This window comes from Xiphophorus couchianus, chromosome 4, assembly GCF_001444195.1.
Source record: "Xiphophorus couchianus chromosome 4, X_couchianus-1.0, whole genome shotgun sequence".
Classification (NCBI taxonomy): Eukaryota; Metazoa; Chordata; class Actinopteri; order Cyprinodontiformes; family Poeciliidae; genus Xiphophorus; species Xiphophorus couchianus.
The window spans coordinates 25,387,206-25,406,182 of record NC_040231.1 but is presented as its reverse complement, the minus strand read 5'-3'; the positions used below and the strand labels follow the sequence as shown (position 1 = coordinate 25,406,182).

Sequence of the window (18,977 nt, the reverse complement as noted above, 5' to 3'; positions counted from 1 at the left end):
ATGAAGCGGATCAGAACCTGCAAAGTATATCAAGTTTGAAGTCTGTTAATAAGTCTTAGTTAAAATGTTTTGGCAAACAAATTATTTTAAAGGATGTTCACTTCATATCCAGGTTGAAAATGAAAACCTACCTGGTCGAAATCCAGACTTTGAGCTTGCTTGACTAAAATGCTTTCTTTTCCTGCAGGATGACAGCACACAACTAAAACACTTAGAACTTCGCAAGCTGAGTTTGGCAAAGTTGATAATCTGGCAGTATATTATTTCATTTATAAGGGAAAAAAGGGTCTGACCTTTGATAGTAGACTGGCCTGGATACTCCCCCTGTGAATACACAAAGTGAACATTAATGAAAGCACTGTAGATGTTTAAAAATATATGTGTGTAAAAACAAAACAACAACAAACCCGTTACATGCCCTGTAGTTATTTTTTTTTAGTAGTATTATTTAACATTTTTTACCGGGGGCAAACAAACGTCCATGACAAAGATAATACAAAAAAAAAAAAAATTATGTTATGGATCAAAAGTCAGAGGTGCATAAAATCACTGACCAAAGCACTCCGGAGCTGAACTCTGACAGTCTCCGGACTGCGACCTCCTTCCTCTTTGTCTTTGCCACTGAATAACGCCTTCAACTGCTCTTTCTGATGCATTAATAAGAAAAGGCAGAGGTGGGTGATGGGGCAGTAATCAGATGTTTTTATTTAACTATGAAACATAAATGATACCAAGTAAAGGACCTTTCTAAGGCTGTAAAAAAATACCTAAACAGATGTCTTCAAAGAGCTAAAACCTACTTCCAGCAGAATTGTATCCAATTTGACATTAGGGATGGGTTTTTCCGTCTAAAGGAGGTTTGGACAATCCTACAAAGCACACATTGAGTCAGCAGGAGATTGCACGCCTTAGAAATCAGGGCAGTATGCATTTCCAAGGTTCTAAGTCATGTGGAAAAAATGGATCCATTGATGATTCTTCAAGCAGAGGCAAAAGGCAACATAAAGTTGATCACTGAAGGTTTTATTGTGTATTTTACTCAACAGCTAATTTGTGGTAGTTTTAAGATAAAGCTCTAGATTTCAGCAAAGGATGACATTTTCTGCTTTAAGTTGAGAAACTGGATGGCATGGTGAACCACAGGGAAAACAAAGTTGAAGTTTCTCATTTAAGTTTTAGAATAGAGGTTTGTAATCCAAGAGTTTACTGCAGAGATCCTAACCTATCACTTTAGGAAAATGGAGCTTAGTGGACGAACACACTTTAAACATCTTTCATAGTTAAATAAATTAAAATCAAACTCTTACCTCTTTTTGAGAATCTTCCACTGCTTTTTTCCCCTGCAGATAAAAATATATATATTGTACGTAGCAGTAGATTAATGAATTCATAATCTGTATCAAGTAATTTTCTGTATACAACAACTGGGTTTGGTGAATGAAGCATTTTAAAGTCCCTGGTGACTAGACTAGATCATATTGGATAAACCTTATGGCCCCCTCATGCCGATGCTAATATTCACCAAAACATCATGAAAAATGACCAAATACCTGCATGAGTTGATGTTGCAGCATGTTGACCTTATCTGTCATAAGTTTCTGCTCCAGGTGGTACTTCCTGAGGACTTCCTGAAGAGCCTCGTTCTGCCTCTCCAGATCCTAAACGGGGAAATAAATACATAACAAATAGAAAAACACAAAATTTTACCTATTTATCATTGGTATTTTATGGGAAACAAATAACTTGGATTACTGTTGTTTTAAATACATTACGTCAAAAAGCATAAAGAAGTTACACCAAAGAAGTTAACTTACAAATATGATCTGATCCTTTCTGTTAGATTCCACCGCATCCGATCTGTCCACTGAAAGCTGAGAAAAAGGACATTATTTTTCCAGAGTTACGGTGGTTTAAAAAAAAAAAAAAAAAAAAAAAGTTCATTTGTAACATTTTGACATTTTATCACTAGGGGGCAGTCATGATCAACTCCTGAGTATATCCTACTACAACAATGACAATACAGAAATGTACGCATACAGACACACACTTTCAAAATCATAGAAATAAAAGCATAGTTGTATATCTGTATATAAGTGTTATGTAGACTAATGTGTCTTTTTCTCTACAAGCACACTGTGAGCGATGATGCGAGAGTAAACCAAATCCCACTGGGTTACCTGCCGCTTCCACTGTTCGATCTTTGCAGCTTCATTTTCTGAAAAAATAAATAAAAATCAAAAACATGTTCTCATTTCCTGTTTCCTTCCATTTGCAATCACACTGAGATAAATGTCGGCACCATGCAGTTATTCAACACATTAGATCGAGATTAAATTAAGCATTTCTTAAGCCAATATAAAGAATGATGGCACTCTCTTGTGTTCATCACAAATAAAGCCATGCAGGTTTCTCCCAGTCTGACCTCTGTTGGCCTTCTCAAGGTGACTTTTGATCATTGCAGTGAGCTCTGGCTTGTTGCTGAGGCGAGCGTAGTGAAATGCATCGTGACCCATGTTGTCGACTGCTTTCACGTCAGTGCCGGTCTTCAATAACACCTCCACGGCATCCTTGCAGCCGAACTCGCAGCCCAAAATCAGAGGTGTCCTTAGGGAGGCAACAGAGACAGGTTCAGGGCGAGAACAAGTCCAAACATCCCCCCAAGCCTTTCAAAGAAATGCTGTTTCGAATGCTGAACAATGAGGAATTAACGTTTAGTTGTGTCATTTCTAGAAAATTTGAATTACGGGTAAAAAAAACTAATCGTAAACATAAAAAGCAGCAATTTTTTTGCTTTCTAATTTACAATATCGACAACTAGTAGTGTTACGTTTCTGACACAAGCTACTGTGTGGCAACTCAAAAAACCTGGAACAAGATATTGTAATGTCATGGAAGCCGCTTCCGTGTGAGATCCAACTCATCAACCCTACATAATCTGTCCAAAGCAGCTTTCTGTCTGCAGCTTGGATTGAAAATAATCAAAGCTGACATGCAACAGGCTTATCGAAGAGAAACAGCCCGAGGGGTGCAGGAACTTACTTGTTTTGTTTGTCTCGGACATTGAAATCGGCTCCTCGCTCCAGCAGCAGCTGACATAGGTGGGGGTGACACATCTGTGTGGCCAGAATTAGAGGAGTCCTGCCATCCTGCAGAAAAGGACGCACAGAAATCTATACAAGCATATAAAGACTAATCCAGATAATTAATTAACGGAGACGAAGACAAACTGCTTTAAACTTTACTTGCATTTACAAAGCAAAAGGATTTATCAGCAGAGCAGAAAAATTTGTCTTTCCAGAAAAACAAAAACACTAATAAAAAGCACATTCTATAATTAAAAAAAAATGGCTCTATTACGCATGAAATAAAAGGTTCATTGTTTTTCTTACAAAATCAGAGATGTTCACAGAAGCCCCGTTGTCACAAAGAAGCTTCACGCTGGAGGTGCAGCCCGCCATCACTGAGGAGAGAAAAAAAACAAGAAGCGACACACCTACAATTATTTCACTCCATTTAACAGGAAGAGGTACATGCAGTTCCACTTCGCTCCAGCTGCAGTCTGCGGATTTAAAGCCTGAAGAGGCTAGTATTTAAATGTCAGCACAGACGTCTAAAATCAACTCATTTAATGTGGCATATATTAAATGCAAAGTAGCCTGTGATGCAGGAATACATAAAGAAAGCCTGGCCTTTGAGGGTATTATTATCTCTACAAAGGAAAGAGATAACTATAGTTAGAATGACAGTAAAAGCTTCAGGATATTAAACTATGAGAAAGTATCTTTCCCCTTCCTGAAATCAATCCCTTGTTAAAGAATTTTAATTGTCCCAGTAAGACAGCAGCTCTAGAAAAAAAGACTATTTATGATGCTAGAACGTGATCAGTTCTTGTGATGTTTATGTAGGAAGCAGGTGTGATTTTTATACGATACAGAACTGCCATAGAGTCAAGCCACCACAAGAGTAGTGTGAAGTCAAGTCTGGTCTAGAAGAGTTGAGTCATTGCTGACTTTCTCCGAGTAGAAATAGTCATGTTAGCAGCAGCGCTACATTAAAGCCGAGTTCAGCCACCAGCAGAGTAAAGTGGAGTCTTACCGGCATCATGTAGAGCAGTGCGTCCTTGTAGGTCCATGTTTCCGACTGGACAGTTGTGCTAGAATGAAGCAGAAGTTCAGCTTGACACACAACTTATTATTTTCATTTCAATCTTTTCCTTTCTTTCACAGAAAAACCAGGTTATACATCCAGAAAGCTAAAATCCTAATTTCATTCAGAATTTCATAATTCAGCCATTGTTTTTCCATCTGTTATTGTTTCTTCTGGTAAAGAAATATTACGTAAAATTAGTATTAAATGCAAAATGACTGAAAAAATCAGATACATTTCTGATTTAGTACCACATATAGCAGTGGCTCAAATCTGATTTTTGTAGGGCAAAAAGATCTGAATGTTGCGAAAAAGTATGATATGGGTCGAACACACTTGTTCACACTATGTTCACACTTCAGGCATTCGCCTGAAGTGTGAACATAGCCTCGTGTCTTATAATTTGGCCCATATGTAAAACATAAACTCTTTGGTCTAAATGTTACAAAGATATATTTCAGGAATGGTTTAGTAAAATGCTCCCACTGTGAAAAAGGGTAGAATTTCATCATCAACATAACTTCTCCCCAAGTGGCTGGCTGGGCAGCGCAATCCGAGCAACAGCAGCAGGCGCCTTGCGTCACACCGGACGGCGCTGTGCTGAAATGCTCGTGATATCTCGCACTCAGCTGGTCGGACACCGTACTACTGTGCCGGCGAGGGGCCGTGATGAAAACCTTGAGGACTCTAATAGGGGCCTGATGTTGCTGGGTAAGCCCTGCCAGCTAAACCCCAGCTCTCTCTAGCAACAAGTGGCAAAAATTATCTACATGCTCAAATGACCTGGCAGCGAGGGTAAGAGCAGAGGGGGGGATATCCTATACCTGGAGGGTTCAGGCTGACTGAGAGAGATAGGGAAGGCTGTGGCTGTTGGCATCAAGCTGCTACGGGAGGTGTGGGGAGTGTAGGAGGGTGAGCTTGTCAACACTGCTGACAATCCCCTGCCAACAACCACAACCTCCATTAGATCACCGCCATGCGAGAGATGGGGGCAGGGGAATGGTCTCCAACAATGAGAGCACAATGCTGGAGAGAAATCCCTCTCATTGTAAACACGTAAGCCCCCAGAGGGGCCCTGGTGACTCAACAGCGCCCTGATATGGAGAGGGCTCTGCGGTGAGGGCTGGTTGGCAATAATTATTTAAGGGGGCCGAAGGGACAACTGCTCTGACCGACGGGGCGACTGGAACCAAAATACAATGGCGTGTAGACATGCTGTGTGTGAACACTAATGGAGAAGAAAACACATGAATAATAAATAGCACTGTGCTTTTTCTTCTTCTCCCTTATAGGTAAATAATGAAATGCACTTTACCTGCAGGAGTTTCTGCACACACAGAGAATTTCCGTACTTTGAAGCCATATGAAGAGCGCTTTTTCCTAATGCAGACAAATGGGACAATTTTGGGTTAATTAAAATGCAAACTCTATTCCAACACTAAGTACTTAATGATTAATACGATACCATGGAAAGCTTCATTGAAGGCATAATGTTTTCTCTCTGAGATCAGGGAAGTATAACCAATAATTGTATGACAGTATCTTTACGATCTTAATTAAGGCAGAATCAATTAGCAGCATGCAATTCAGCAGCCATTTAAAAACATAAATGTTGCTTTTCTGTAAAGCTGAGACAGATGAGATAACACTAAGTGTTAATGTTCTTGAAATGACATCTGAAGCTTGAATTCAATTGTGTGGTTAATTAAAAACAGATTGTATTGTGGTATAATCTGATCCATATATATATCCATCCATTAATTTTCTGTACACCGTGTCCCTTAGAGGGGTCGGTAGGGTGCTGGTGCCTATCTCCAGCTAACGTTCCGGGCGAGAGAAGGGGTACACCCTGGACAGGTCGCCAGTCTTTCTTTTTTTTTTTTTTACTGTGTACTGTTAATGCTAAAATTGTCAACTTTGGTACAAGGCCAACATTTGCTGACCTAGTTTTATTATCAGTAACATCACCTACTACTAATTCCTCTATGCAGGGGGGTGCATTGGTCATTTTTCCAATTAACCATTTAATAATATCTATGATTTAACTTTTTTTTTTTTTTTCCAATTTCCATTGGTTTAGATGAGCGGATGCAGGAAGAGGAGGGATGAGTGTTTGTTTCTGCAACGCTGCTATGGAAAGCTATTTGGGAGGAAAATGCCAGTTTTTGCATCGATACTGATGCAAATGTGTATTCTTGAAATTACTCCCTTTTTTGTATTGATTTTATTGAAATATCAAGTAGTTTGACGACCATAACCTGGCATTCATAACAGTTCAATGTAAATGTACCACTGTGACCCAGTTCGCAGAGGTTTTTGCTCTTAACCAGTAAACTGTAAGATAACAAGTAGGTATAAAACATTTGTAGTAACTGACAAGAAATGTTTTAGTTTAGGGTACTATATTTATTCTGAGTTTTTATAACTTTAATACTGTCACTATGTATAAGATGAGACAGATAAACTGTGACAAAAAATTTAGCTCCTCCTTGTGGTCTTACTGCCGTCAGAAATACACAATTCACTACGAAACAACCAATCAAAGCAAGAAAGGTCTTAGCGCTGTCAATCACTCTCATGCGTGCACTACTCGCACTCTCCCCCTTGCTTACGCTACAGCTCCATCCCTACTTAGGAAGATTGCTGCCAATGCTCAGGCTAGTTAGCGTAGCCACCAATGACAGCGATAAGTTTTTCTATAACAGTGAGTTGTTTCTCCATCAGCACATTGAGCAGCGCACACACGATCATTACTGACAACAATAAGACCTTCCATCTAGGCAGTAGGAACCACAAGGAGCTGGATTTTTCCACAGATTATCTCTCATACCACAATGTCATGGCATAGTAACAGTTTAAACAAATATGTAAAAAACATTTTTATAAAAGTTACGTATTGCAGTTTAAATATTTTGAATTCAATGACACATTATCAATCAATCAATCAAATTTTATTTGTATAGCACATTTCAGCAGCAAGGCATTTCAAAGTGCTTTCATTAGCCATGTGTTATAGAATCTTTTTTTTTATTTGTGAAACCAAAGTTTCTTCTGCATATATTTGTCTCTCTTTTAATAGAATATTTGTAAAACTAAAAATAACTTAGGCTAAATTAGGCTCAATATTCAACCCAAGTCCAATACTAATTCTCTGTGGTAGCGTAAAAACATTTGGACTTCAACTACACACGGGCTGAATATTATGTTACACTTCAAAGGTTACATCTTGTGCTGAACCCAAACTCACCAGAGGCATCTTTTGCGGTGACGTCGACATTGTGTCCCAGCATGAGATTGAGACATTCAAGCTGTCCTTGCGTGGCTGCCAGATGAAACCTGGGAGTTTAAATAAATGGCAAAAAGATATGACATGAAAAATAAATATGAGATGGATAGACCAGTGAGGAGACGGCAGAGATTTAGGACAGGCAAATGAAGAAGTGACCTGATGGAGAGGAGGGGGAGGGTGAAACTTAAGGACAAACTGAAAATGGAGACTTGGCTCCATACTGACAGCAAGATCAGCATTCTTGAGGTACACAACAAGAACCCTCCATGACAACAAGTAGGAAGATAATATGGTGTTTCTACTTTATGTGAGCACTTTTAAATTAAATAGAAAACACACCGTTCTATATTTGGAATCATACATTTTTATATGCATAAAATATGGATACTGGACGTGGGCTAAAAATGTTAGAACTTCATCAGTCTTAAGCTTCAAATTGATAATTTTTTCAAATATTTCACCAAGAGCAAGTTTGCCTTGATAAGAACATCCTTCGTTGATCAATTTCACGCCATGTCTTCCATAATCAATCCCAACCTGAAACATTCCAGCTGAAATTCATTGATGTAATCCGCGGTCGCTCTGCTGCCACCAGCCATGAAGGGCTGCAAAGCCGTTGTATGTAAACTAATCTCAGCCTGTCAGCCCTCAAACTACATGAACCCGTTTATACACCAGGCCCTGAAGTATCTGCCAAGGAGACAGCTAGGCTGTCACCTCAACACTGGCGTGGATATTAAAAGCCGTGTTGATGGCGAGGAGATGCTGGTCCTCTCGGGAGCAGAGGAGGGTCGTGACCTCGGAGGGGCAACAAAGCAGACAGGAAGCAGGCCAGAGCAAATCATGTTTGGTGGACACAAGTGACAAGTTCAGGAGCCGGAGAATTTTCCATATAACAACTAAATAAATCATTCTGAACAAATTTAACAGAATGACAAAGTGAAGAGGTGCACTTTCTGTAGTTATGATAAAATTATGATACGTCAGAGAGGAAGTGAGTGCAACTGTGAGCTACTTTTCCTATAAATGTCATTAATGAATTATCTGATGTTAAATCAAGATCAGTTTAGATCCAGAAAAGAGCAGGAAGTCATTTAGAGGATGCCCAGAATAAAAGACTTTTCCACCATTGCTCCATCAGATCTTAGCAGCAGGTCACTCCAAAGCAAATTAGTAGGAACAGCTTTGTTATCGTTACTGGCATAGACAAATGTACATTTTCCCTACATAGGAGCTTATGAACAAGCTTTGAAATTGGCCTTTCAGAGAGTGGAGGTGTCATGGAGGTGCTATTTTTAAAGGAGCTGGAACAGTGATCCATAAAGTATATGCATGTAGCTAAAGCATATGATGATCCCACGTAAATTTGGTGAAATTAGCAGCTGCAACACTGCAGCAATGCACTTTTAATACCTAAACTGCACAATTCCCACCAGCACATCTCTGCAAGTTAAAAGCTCTGTAATCTGTGATAGTAGACATAAAAATTATCATTATGAAGGACGTCAATTGTGCATGTTTGGAGAAATTCTACTCAAGAGGCCGCAGCCAGCACCTGCCTCAGACAGTGTGCTATTATGTAGATTGCTTTGCTGCTCGACCCCTCGTTGACACGGTGGCACAGAATAAGTACGGGTTATGGGTGGGTCTGCCTTGCCGGGTGGCTGATACCAGAGGAAAGATGTGAACTGTTTACTCAGCTGGAGGCTGAGACAGAAAGGCTTGGGCTGAATTCATTAGCCGGACACAGCGAGGCTAATCCAAGGCACAGTCGATCATGTACAGGGGCTAACTGTTTGTAATTAGTTCCTCCTCAGAGGTTCATGATTACAGGGAATCACCGTTCAACATTCCCATGTCTGTTTTTGCGAAGGCTGTGATGCCACGGACATGTGCGGTCTGTGTGTGGCCCTGCTGAAACTATATACAGACCGTCAAGAGCTGTGATTATGGTTCAGCTTTTTTGCATTTTGGACAGACTTTGGTAAAAGCTTGACCTCTTTTCCAAAAATACTGAGTTCATTTGAGTAGATTTACAGTAGAATAGTTCAGATCAGTCTAAACACCAGATATTGAGAATAACTTTGTTTGCGTACAGCCGGTTCTAGTACAATCGCCGTGACTGCGATACCGCCAGATACGGTTAGTTGATGAAAGTGGTCAGAAATAGATTCAAACCTGATTATAACAGCAGGCAATTATTGGATGCATAAAGATGTTTATCCAAACAACAGATGCTGATTGGTCCATTAATTAACTCTAATTCCACATACTGGACCAATAATCAAGATATTCTGGATGGGAAAAAAGAAACTCTGGTTCCCACTAAACAGCTCTAACCTGGTTCTTCAACATATCAGCTGATCATTTTCTGCAGCTGGGCCTAAATGGATTAGTTATTGTCGGGAACAACGTAGTGGATCTGATTTGACTTGGAAGGGAGTCATTTCCTGCAAGGACTACATAAACAGCCTCTGGTCAGCGTGGTCAAGCTCTCTGTGTCCACAAACATTCCTTATGCCAACTCCCACATTGACCTCAAGTAAGTTAGACAGAAAAAGGGGAAATTCTAAATATAAAAAATAGGCACAAAAACATAAAACTGGAACATATGTCCTTTGCAGGGCAGCTGGATGAAAAGTTTATTATTCAAACCTTGAACATAAATAAAGAGATCAACTGGTTAGGTAATCATTAAGGAAATTCCACGCTAGATTCCTTATCTGAGGGAGAGGATTTGGAATGTCACGTGGTGTGGAGAGAATGGTAATGTTTGGGGTTCTTGATGGGGAGTCTTAACTAAATTTAGGAGTTTGATTGGAACATATAAAGTTGCTTAGCACAAATTTCATCCATTTTGCTTATTACATCAGCATACCGGTGTTTGTGTGCGATTGTTTACTCACGCAGAGCGTCCCTCCACGTCGAGTTTGGTGGGAATGATGCCCTTCTTGCCAAGAACAGTGGCAACCTTGTCCACCTCGCCACGTTCCACCGCCTTCATCAACCGATCATCGTACTTGTTCCAGTCTGTGTTCTGTCACGAACAACAAGAAACACCATCAGACCTGTAGAACCGAATGTGTACTCTCCGCAGAGACTTGATTCAACATGTAAGGAAAACTGCTGCCATATAAGGAAGAAGTCCCTCATGGCTTACTGGGTAAAAGTAAGAATGGGATTTTGGTTTCCAATTCTTTTAAGATTAAAAAAAAGGACATTTGGAAACTTAAAAAGAACAACACAATGGTTGAGTCATTTTGATGCTTTTCCACAGCAACTGCTTGGAACACAAGTTATAGCAGGAATATGCAAAGAATGCGCTGTACAGCAATACCACTCAATCAGCACTGAATCCCATCAACACATGAGTGAAAGATACAAAACATGGGAACAGAGTTCTTCTCAAGAAAGGACAACATGACCTTTATACTGAACATCCAATCTCAGTACAAACAAACCAAACTTATAAGAGTAAATAGATTAAATTTAGCCAGTTAACCAATAACTGCTAATCTATATGCATGATTAGGTATTTCTTTATTTTATTTCAACTCTGTCTGACTTTACGTAACCATATCTAGAAAATCACAAACCCAGATGAATCGCCTGTAAAAAGAAAATGACTTAAAAGCAACAACAAAAGAATACATACAAAGTGCATGGAGGTGCATTTCAGCCAGCGGCTCATCTTGGGTGAGTGGAGCTGGTCCTTGCACCGTGCTACTGAAAACGTTGCCACTGTTCCGGTTTACAAAATAAAAACAAAAATGAAGAAAAAAATATCTACACAAAAAAAAAGAACTTCCTTTGTCTTCTCAGTGCACTCAACCAGTGAGTGCAATAACACAGATAAGATAAAAAGATAAGAAGTCTTTCCAGCGGTGACCCACTAGTTCCCCCCGCCCCCTTACTAGAGGCAGAAAAGTTTAATTGTTAAGATTTTCTAAGCATTCCTTTGTTGCTTAGGAGCTCAGCTCGCAATTCCATCACTGCTCAGCAGTTTGGGTGATAGTTAAATGGAGGAGGAGTGAGAGGGGAGGAAAGGAATGGAGGTGGAGAAGCAGTAGGGCCAGCCCTGCCAGCACCGGGACCTGCCCTGGCCGGCAACTGCAACTCCTCCTCTGGGGAAGAGTCAGCTCAGCCTGGCTGCCTCTCACCACCGATGGCCGCTGCTCCTACTAAGTCCCCCACCCCCTCCTTGCTTCTCTCCTGAAACCTTCTGCTTAGCTCAGTCTTCTTCTGTTTAAATAATCCTGCTTTCTGGAGTCTTATCTTCAAACGCTACTTGCTTATCAAACCAGACAGTTTCTCCCTTTGCCTCGTCTCTCCGCTGTTCGTGGTTCCAGCTTCCTCACACCACCAAATGGCAAGGTCAGTCAGGCTCAGTGGGGTAAATATGCAAGCTCTCGGAGGTCTAAAATATCCCCCCCTCCCTGGTAAACAGCAGCAGTGCAGACAGCCCTGCAGACTGGTTACCTCTTTATTTTTTGACCCTCCAACCTTTCTGTAGAGACTAATAGGAAGACGGGAGCTAATAATACATTCTGGGCATGCCAGAACAATGAGTAATGGCTTTGGTGTCTTTCATCACTGCCAACATAAAACAAGGCCAGCCAAAAAAAATCTTGCTTACATTGCCCCCCCACCTTGCTCCCCTACTGTCTCCAAGTGAAAATATTAATGTCAGGGGAGATCATTTGACGTAGTCCTGGCAAAGATCCTCACAGGACACGACAGAATCATAATAACCTCTAGATAACCCGCTCATCTTGAACAGGGGTCTCTGTAGATCTCCCCAACTCAAATTTAAGGCTTTTAAAAGACCATAAAGAATGGAATTTAATACCTGTATCTCCTCAGAAATGTACAAATGTTGTCCAGCCCACTGATGACAAATTTGCACTTACACATGACGGACACAAAAATGTGAGGTAGCTACTTAGCCAGGGTATTTTAGCCTTCACTGTCACGAGTTACATGCAATGAAGAGGTCTGAGTGACAAAAATTTTGCCTGACAGAACAGTCCCACGAGAAAAACAAGTGCACAGAATCTACAAGATTAAATAGTTATGTCAAGACAAAATTTAGGATCTGTGACAACATGTTAAAGGCCATATTACTTTTTTTAATATGAATTTTAAGGATGCAGGGACACACTGTTGAAAACAGAAGCACCACAATCCATTCTGTAAAGTAGCAAAGCTCAATCAGGTGTTTTACACATAGTCGCACGAAACTTCAACCCCACATCCACAGCTCAACTTCCACCAACTTACTGCGATACAAATTAAAAGCAGAACTTTCACTTTTATGAGGCAAAACTTCTCGGTGGGAAAAATGCACAGACACAGCAACCCCAAAGAAAGGAGAATGCATAGAGGGCCCGTTTAATTTACGCACGGCATCAGCTCCCTGCGGGCTCTGGTTACCGCCTGCTGCCAGACTGGCGTTTACAGAGCAACAGTGATATTCACAAACATGCAAAAAGACCTCCTCCACATGACATGTCATATGAAGAAGTAGGTGTCAACTTACGAAAGCTGCTCACCCTCGCATGGAGACAAAGACGCCAAAATGGCACGTCGCCATTGCAAACGCCGGTCACGTAAATATCTCACACGGGTGCACTTGTGTGTGGATTTGCTTGGGAATCCGTTTATGTACTAGTTAATAATAGGGATGATAGCAACAAGGGCTGGAACAATACTTGTTGCACAAAAGAGGAGTCTAGATACCTCAATGCTTAGGTATCATTTTTAATGTCCTGTGGAAAAAATAAACCGTCATGAACTCATCTTCTGAATAAAGGGTTTTGGATTATGATCAGGATTCTTTTTTTTGACACGGAGAACTTGAAAGATTCTAATAAAAGCAAAAAATGTGATATAGCTAGCTATTATATTATATAGCTAGGCATTATGACAGGTTTTCTGAAGTTTTACTGAAACAACAAAAAGTTCAGCAGCACATTCAATTCAGTTCAATTCAAAAACAATTTCTTAATTCCAAAGAGAAAAAAGATGTAGGGACTCTTCCTTTAATTGCCTTCCAAGAAACATTTGAATTGGCTACAGGTGTGGGCAGGAATGATCTCCTGTAGAGTCTGTGTTGCAGCAATATCAGTAAGCCTCTGATTGAAGACCAGTTTGTTTTTGAATTACTATCTTGTGAAGATTGTTACATTAATCCTTCAGTGAATCATCCTTCAGTTCATGAGGCTACTAGAGTTAACCTAATAGATAACAGCAGAAGAGATTGTACTTTTCACAAATCTAATGATTAGAACAATTCCTGAGAAATATTTATTTTGGCATAAGTGCATAATTAAGAAAGATTAGCAAATATTTATTTTGGTGTCTTTTAAAGTATGTGTAAGTACGGTAAGAACTAAATTTGGCAAAACCAACTTCGGCCAAATGACACCGCAATACGCATGACAAAACACAAAAACAGGATCTGAACATAGGATCCATACACCCGCTATTATTCTCTGTGGTTATAGAGGAGATGATTTGAGGGTGGTTTGTCTAATAGAGCAATTGGTAAATTTTGAGGTTGGCTAATGTTTTCTTAAAAACTGATTTAAAATATTCCATAATTGTATATCTAACTAAAAACAGATTTTTACTAATTGCCCTATAGCAGGATAGCAACTTGTGACAATAATCCCACAGAATCAAGTTTCTCTTTTATAACCTGTTAAATTAATAGCCGTCTGCATTTATTAACATTATTTATCCAACTGTGAGCTTCTTCTTTGATCAGTGAATCTGGAATTAAATCTTAAAGGTCCTGGTGCTTTGTGTAGCAGATGTAGTTTGTAACCCTTCTTAAACAAACATTACCTGCTTGTTCCCATTATAGATAGAATAGAGCCCTGTACTGGTTTTACCAACGTCCACATTTAATCCCTTGTTTTATTGTACATGTTTTCTCATTTTTGATTTGTTTTCATTTAAAAGGGTGTCCCACAAATTACTTATCACCTCATTCCAACAAATGGATTTTAGTTTCAACTTATTTTGCCAAAAAATGTGCATAAGACTCGTTTTGTTTTGAGAATTTTATTTTATCTCTTGGGGAAAAAAACTGCTTAGTACAGATACTGTACTGGTATTCATCCTATACAAATGAAACAAAAACATTACCTAAAGCTTCTATTTTAAACAGAATGACCTTTGAGACATAACATCACCTGACACTGCATAAGGTAGCTTAGGTCCCTACCTGTCTTCACTGATTATTCTGGTGTCTGTTAATACTTCACTTAGAATTCCTTGTCAACTTCACTTCAGATTTGCCCCCACTTGACAGGCTGTACATCTTTTCCAACACCTCTTTTTCCTCCCCCTCCCAGCTACCAGACGCCCTAATGGGTGTCTAATATCCTTACAGATGAAATCACCAGCAGAAAATATCTAACTGGTCATGACAACAGACCGAAGCCAAATCCAAAACATAAAAAACTACACGCAAATGTGTTAGATGATAGTTGTGTTCAGCAAAATGAAATGACTGATACGGTCTTAAATTATGAGTGAGAGGATGATAGTTATCACGGGAGACATCTGCAAAGAGACATTAAGTCATATAATCTAAACCCTTTGACATGTATAAGCAAAGTACTTAGGCACTAAGAGTTTTTTTTTTTGTTGAAAAATACAAAAATAATATTAATACTTCACAACAATGGCAAAAAGGTAATACTCACATTCCATCAAGAATGACTCAACATTTTTAAGAAATATTTAATTTAAAAAAAATGAATTAACCAATTTACACCAGAGATCAGTAGGATCCCTAAGTGTTTACAATAATTATTTAACACCAAAATGTGTCACCAAAAATAAAGGTGTTGGGCCTACATTTACTCCACACCAATTAGACACAAAGAAAGAAGCAAAGTGTGGAAACCTTGGCTGCTATGAAATTTCCGAGTTGAAATCCCACTCTGCACAATTTCAAACATTGGTAACACCAAACCTGTGAACACTTGGGTTGTTAATTATCTAGCTCTTCAGCTGGCAAACCTGTCTTTCTCAGATTAGTGTTAACTCAGCTACAACTAACTACCAGAAGGCTTTGTTTTGAAGTCTTAGGTTATGAAGGTTGTCACTGGTGTAATTTTTTCCTCCAGAAATTAGTGCCTATTGTTGAGCACTGTCCAATGACAAGAAAGTCATGCACAGCCAGGATCAAATGGAAATACTTTAAAATAAATACTCATTTATGATGATTTAATAGTTTTTGAACTTGTGCAATTTTACCACAAAGCTATTAAGAAGGTACAAAATCCACTAAGGAAAAATAATACAAAACTAAAAGTCACTGGGTTTCATAAAAATTACTAAAAATAAGATTTAAACAAGTCATCCCCAAGCTAAAACAAAGTCAAAATTATCACCAAATCAGAAATTATTTAGATTTAAATTACTAATCTGGCATCAACTGAAATGCCTGTAAAGTTCTTATAGGAAATTTAGTTGGAAAGATTGATCAATACGTCCAAATGATGGTGCACTGGTAAAATACAGGCTATGTCACTCTCTAACCAACATGAGCTAAACCCTATTTGCAAAACTAGAGATAAGATCGGGTGGCTCCAGGTCAGTTTGGGTCTTTATCAATTCATTTCCTTATTTTTTATTTTTTACAAGGGACTCTGACCTGTGGAAAAACCCCAAGTGACCGTTGAGCTTGTGGATTGTGCTAGTCACGGTTTGAAATTTCTATGCAAAAGATGAAGCATAGAAGCACTTTGTGCTCAAAGTGCTGTTTGAGCACAACAGCACTTTGTTTGGACAGCTGAAGTTTGATGAATTATTATTGTGAAAAATATATATAATAACTCTTCAAAATAATTTTGTAAGCATCTGTTGGACGTGCATAAGACGAAAAACAAGTATGCTGAAGAAAACAGGGAAATCAGTAATATGCATAAACAAAAGTTTTATTTAGTTAGTGTGATCTGATGTTCCCTTCCAGTACACTAGAGGGTGCTGTTTTATGTAGACAGGTCAAGAAACTGACATAGCAGAAGAACTACATGCTATTATAAAACATAAACCACCTGTATCTTGGAAAATGCTTATCATTAACATAGGACTACATAAGACCTCTATATCTAACTGGTCATCTCTAAAAGATGCCGGAGTAGTTTTGCTTTAAAATATTTACCTTGAGTTCATCTGACTTATTTTTGAACGAGAATGTATGCTTTATTTTTTATGACTAATACCATATCAAAAAATGGTGTTATGGTCATAAAACACCAATTTCTTGCAAAGCTAATCTCAGTTTTGTTTGAAAACTGAAATTTTACTTTTCCGACAGACAATATTCTTAAAGTTTTGACCAAGCAGTTTATTTGACCAAAGCTGTGGATTTTGTTGATTTAAGTAAAAATAATTATTTCAATGAAAACAATTTAAACTCCAGGTACCATATATTGTGTAAAAAAAACTCAAACTAGTATTACTAGGACAGAGTCTTTGTGACTTTAAAGACATGCTCAGAAATGACTCCAGTCACTGCTTTCTAATTTTATCATTTATCTCCACAGAGATACCTGCTTGTGACATTACACATAGCTGCATGCTGTGTGAATACCTCAGTGACAATTTGATTTATTGGTGCAATATACCACCATGGAAGTTAATGGCTAATACTCCAGCAGAGTTCAGAGTTACAGAGATCCTCAAATAGCATAAACTGTGCCTCAGAAATCTCCACACATTATGTGAATTGCAGCTGTTGCCAAAGAAAGGTGAGTGAACATACAAAACATGTAAACAATTAAAAATACAAAACAAATGTTTAAAAAGCAATCCTGAGAAACAGGAGGACATTTAACATCCAAGATTATGGTGATGGCACGCAGAAAACACTTTGTTGAATATGTTGCAACACATTGCGTGTGAATTGGGAAAAATGGTAAGTGTGCCTTTAAATACGTAATCGATATGACATACTTCCCCTTTTGTGCCACACTGCGAGCCTTTTTCATTCAACTGGGATTTTCTCTGACTGCCGTTTGCAGTTTTAGACCCTGCCCCTTTACGCACATCCCTCTGATCTATGACTGAAGACCTGTGAACTGTGCGCAACTGTCTGGGCATGTTGTGTGTAACTGAAAACCCCCTGGAGTAAAAACAAAAAGGGCGGAGGAGGGAAAGACTGGGAGTGTGTGTGAGATAAACAATGTGGAGAGGAGTGCAAAGGATAGGTGTGAAAGTGACTAGATCTAGCAGGCTTGCATTCGATCTGTCAGTAAGGGACAGGTAAGTCGATGCTACAGAGAGAAAGTCTCTTTTTGGATTAGGTCAGGTGCAAACTGATGTCCCAGACCAGGTGTCAGGTTTTTGGTATGCACATCAAGTAGTGGCCATAGGCAGCTATGACAGACCCATTACCTGGATTGAAAGTAGAAGAAGAGACTGCCACACCCTCTGGTGGTGGACAGAAAAACAACAAGTATAGTCCATCAAATCGACTGTACGAGGATGGATGGACAGATGGAAGTCTTATGATTGCCAGGTTCTATTTCATTTGCCCAACTGGGTGATTCCTGGTGAATCCCTGTAGACATTCTAACTTGGGTTGCCCACAGACCATAAATGGAGACTATTCATCAATCCATCTGCCAGGTCACACACTTTTGGATGACTTGTGACCCAGAGGGCAAAGCTTTTCCGAGCTATTTTCTCTTTGCTTCCGAGAGCAAGGCAGGAGATCAGCTCTCCAGTTGCCCAAACACCATGAACTTTGCCCTGCCAGTTTGCCCGTCGAGATACCCTCAGCATAATCATAAAAACAAGAAGGCTGTTGTATGCTAACCGTAAGTCTAGAAAGATTGAGAAATTAAAAAGGCAAAATTTATGTGTGCCTTTTCCCAATCTCATCTAATCACCTTAGTTTGCCACATGTGGACTCCAATTAAGCTGTAGAAACATCTCCAGGATGATCAATGAAAACAGAAGGTACCTCACCTAAACATCAAGCTGCAGCTTCAAACTACATAAATGTTTCACATTGTCATTAAACAATGTTGAGGTGGTAAATTCTTTTGGAATATGATTAAATATAACAAAGTGTGGAATAAATGAAGCACAGTGCATACTTCCTGGAGGCATTGCACAGTTTTTCAAAACTTGTATTAATTGTTATGCTTTATGATATCTGTGTAAAAAATATCTTCTTCCAATACGATGTTTTAGTTTTTACAACACATACAACTGGTATGAATTGCAATGATAATGTTTATGTGGCCACCTTATGGGCACATTTCAATGTAGATCCAAAATTAGAGTATATAAAATTACATAATTAATTTCTAACAGTTGGAAATAAAAGACGCTTTAATAATAACCAAGGTATGTGTTATGTTGTATGATGAGGAGAACACTGCTTCGCAAACTTATGAATGAGATTATAGTACCAGTTTAGGAAATATTTTTAGGTCACACTTTCTTATTATTAGAATTGAACAACAATGTTCCCCTCCAGAAGAAATAAACTTGCAGCATAATGGGTTTTGGT

At 39.0% G+C, this 18,977-nt stretch overlaps 1 protein-coding gene and 1 long non-coding RNA gene across 4 annotated transcripts in view; one reads left to right on the top strand and one right to left on the bottom strand.

Moving 5' to 3' along the window:
• The window catches only part of uacab (uveal autoantigen with coiled-coil domains and ankyrin repeats b), a 41,908-nt gene that overhangs the window by 8,230 nt on the left and 14,701 nt on the right, over positions 1–18,977 (bottom strand). The window contains exons 1-15 of one of the 3 annotated variants that reach the window (XM_028014347.1): positions 11,091–11,848; positions 10,342–10,472; positions 7,394–7,482; positions 5,462–5,526; positions 4,096–4,153; positions 3,390–3,460; positions 3,040–3,146; positions 2,423–2,604; positions 2,178–2,215; positions 1,815–1,871; positions 1,551–1,658; positions 1,308–1,340; positions 555–647; positions 294–324; positions 132–181 (exon numbers count right to left, since the gene is read on the bottom strand). In XM_028014347.1, coding sequence (XP_027870148.1) covers positions 132–181; positions 294–324; positions 555–647; positions 1,308–1,340; positions 1,551–1,658; positions 1,815–1,871; positions 2,178–2,215; positions 2,423–2,604; positions 3,040–3,146; positions 3,390–3,460; positions 4,096–4,153; positions 5,462–5,526; positions 7,394–7,482; positions 10,342–10,472; positions 11,091–11,126 — 1,149 coding nt within the window. In that variant the 5' untranslated portion in view covers positions 11,127–11,848. Of the gene's footprint in view, positions 1–131; positions 182–293; positions 325–554; positions 648–1,307; positions 1,341–1,550; positions 1,659–1,814; positions 1,872–2,177; positions 2,216–2,422; positions 2,605–3,039; positions 3,147–3,389; positions 3,461–4,095; positions 4,154–5,461; positions 5,527–7,393; positions 7,483–10,341; positions 10,473–11,090; positions 11,849–18,977 lie in introns of those variants that run through there. The other 2 variants (XM_028014346.1, XM_028014348.1) reach the window with 2 other exon arrangements.
• LOC114142842 (uncharacterized) lies at positions 1,898–2,224 on the top strand. Its single transcript, XR_003595118.1, has 2 exons — positions 1,898–2,027; positions 2,130–2,224. It is a non-coding gene; the product is annotated as an uncharacterized LOC114142842 (long non-coding RNA).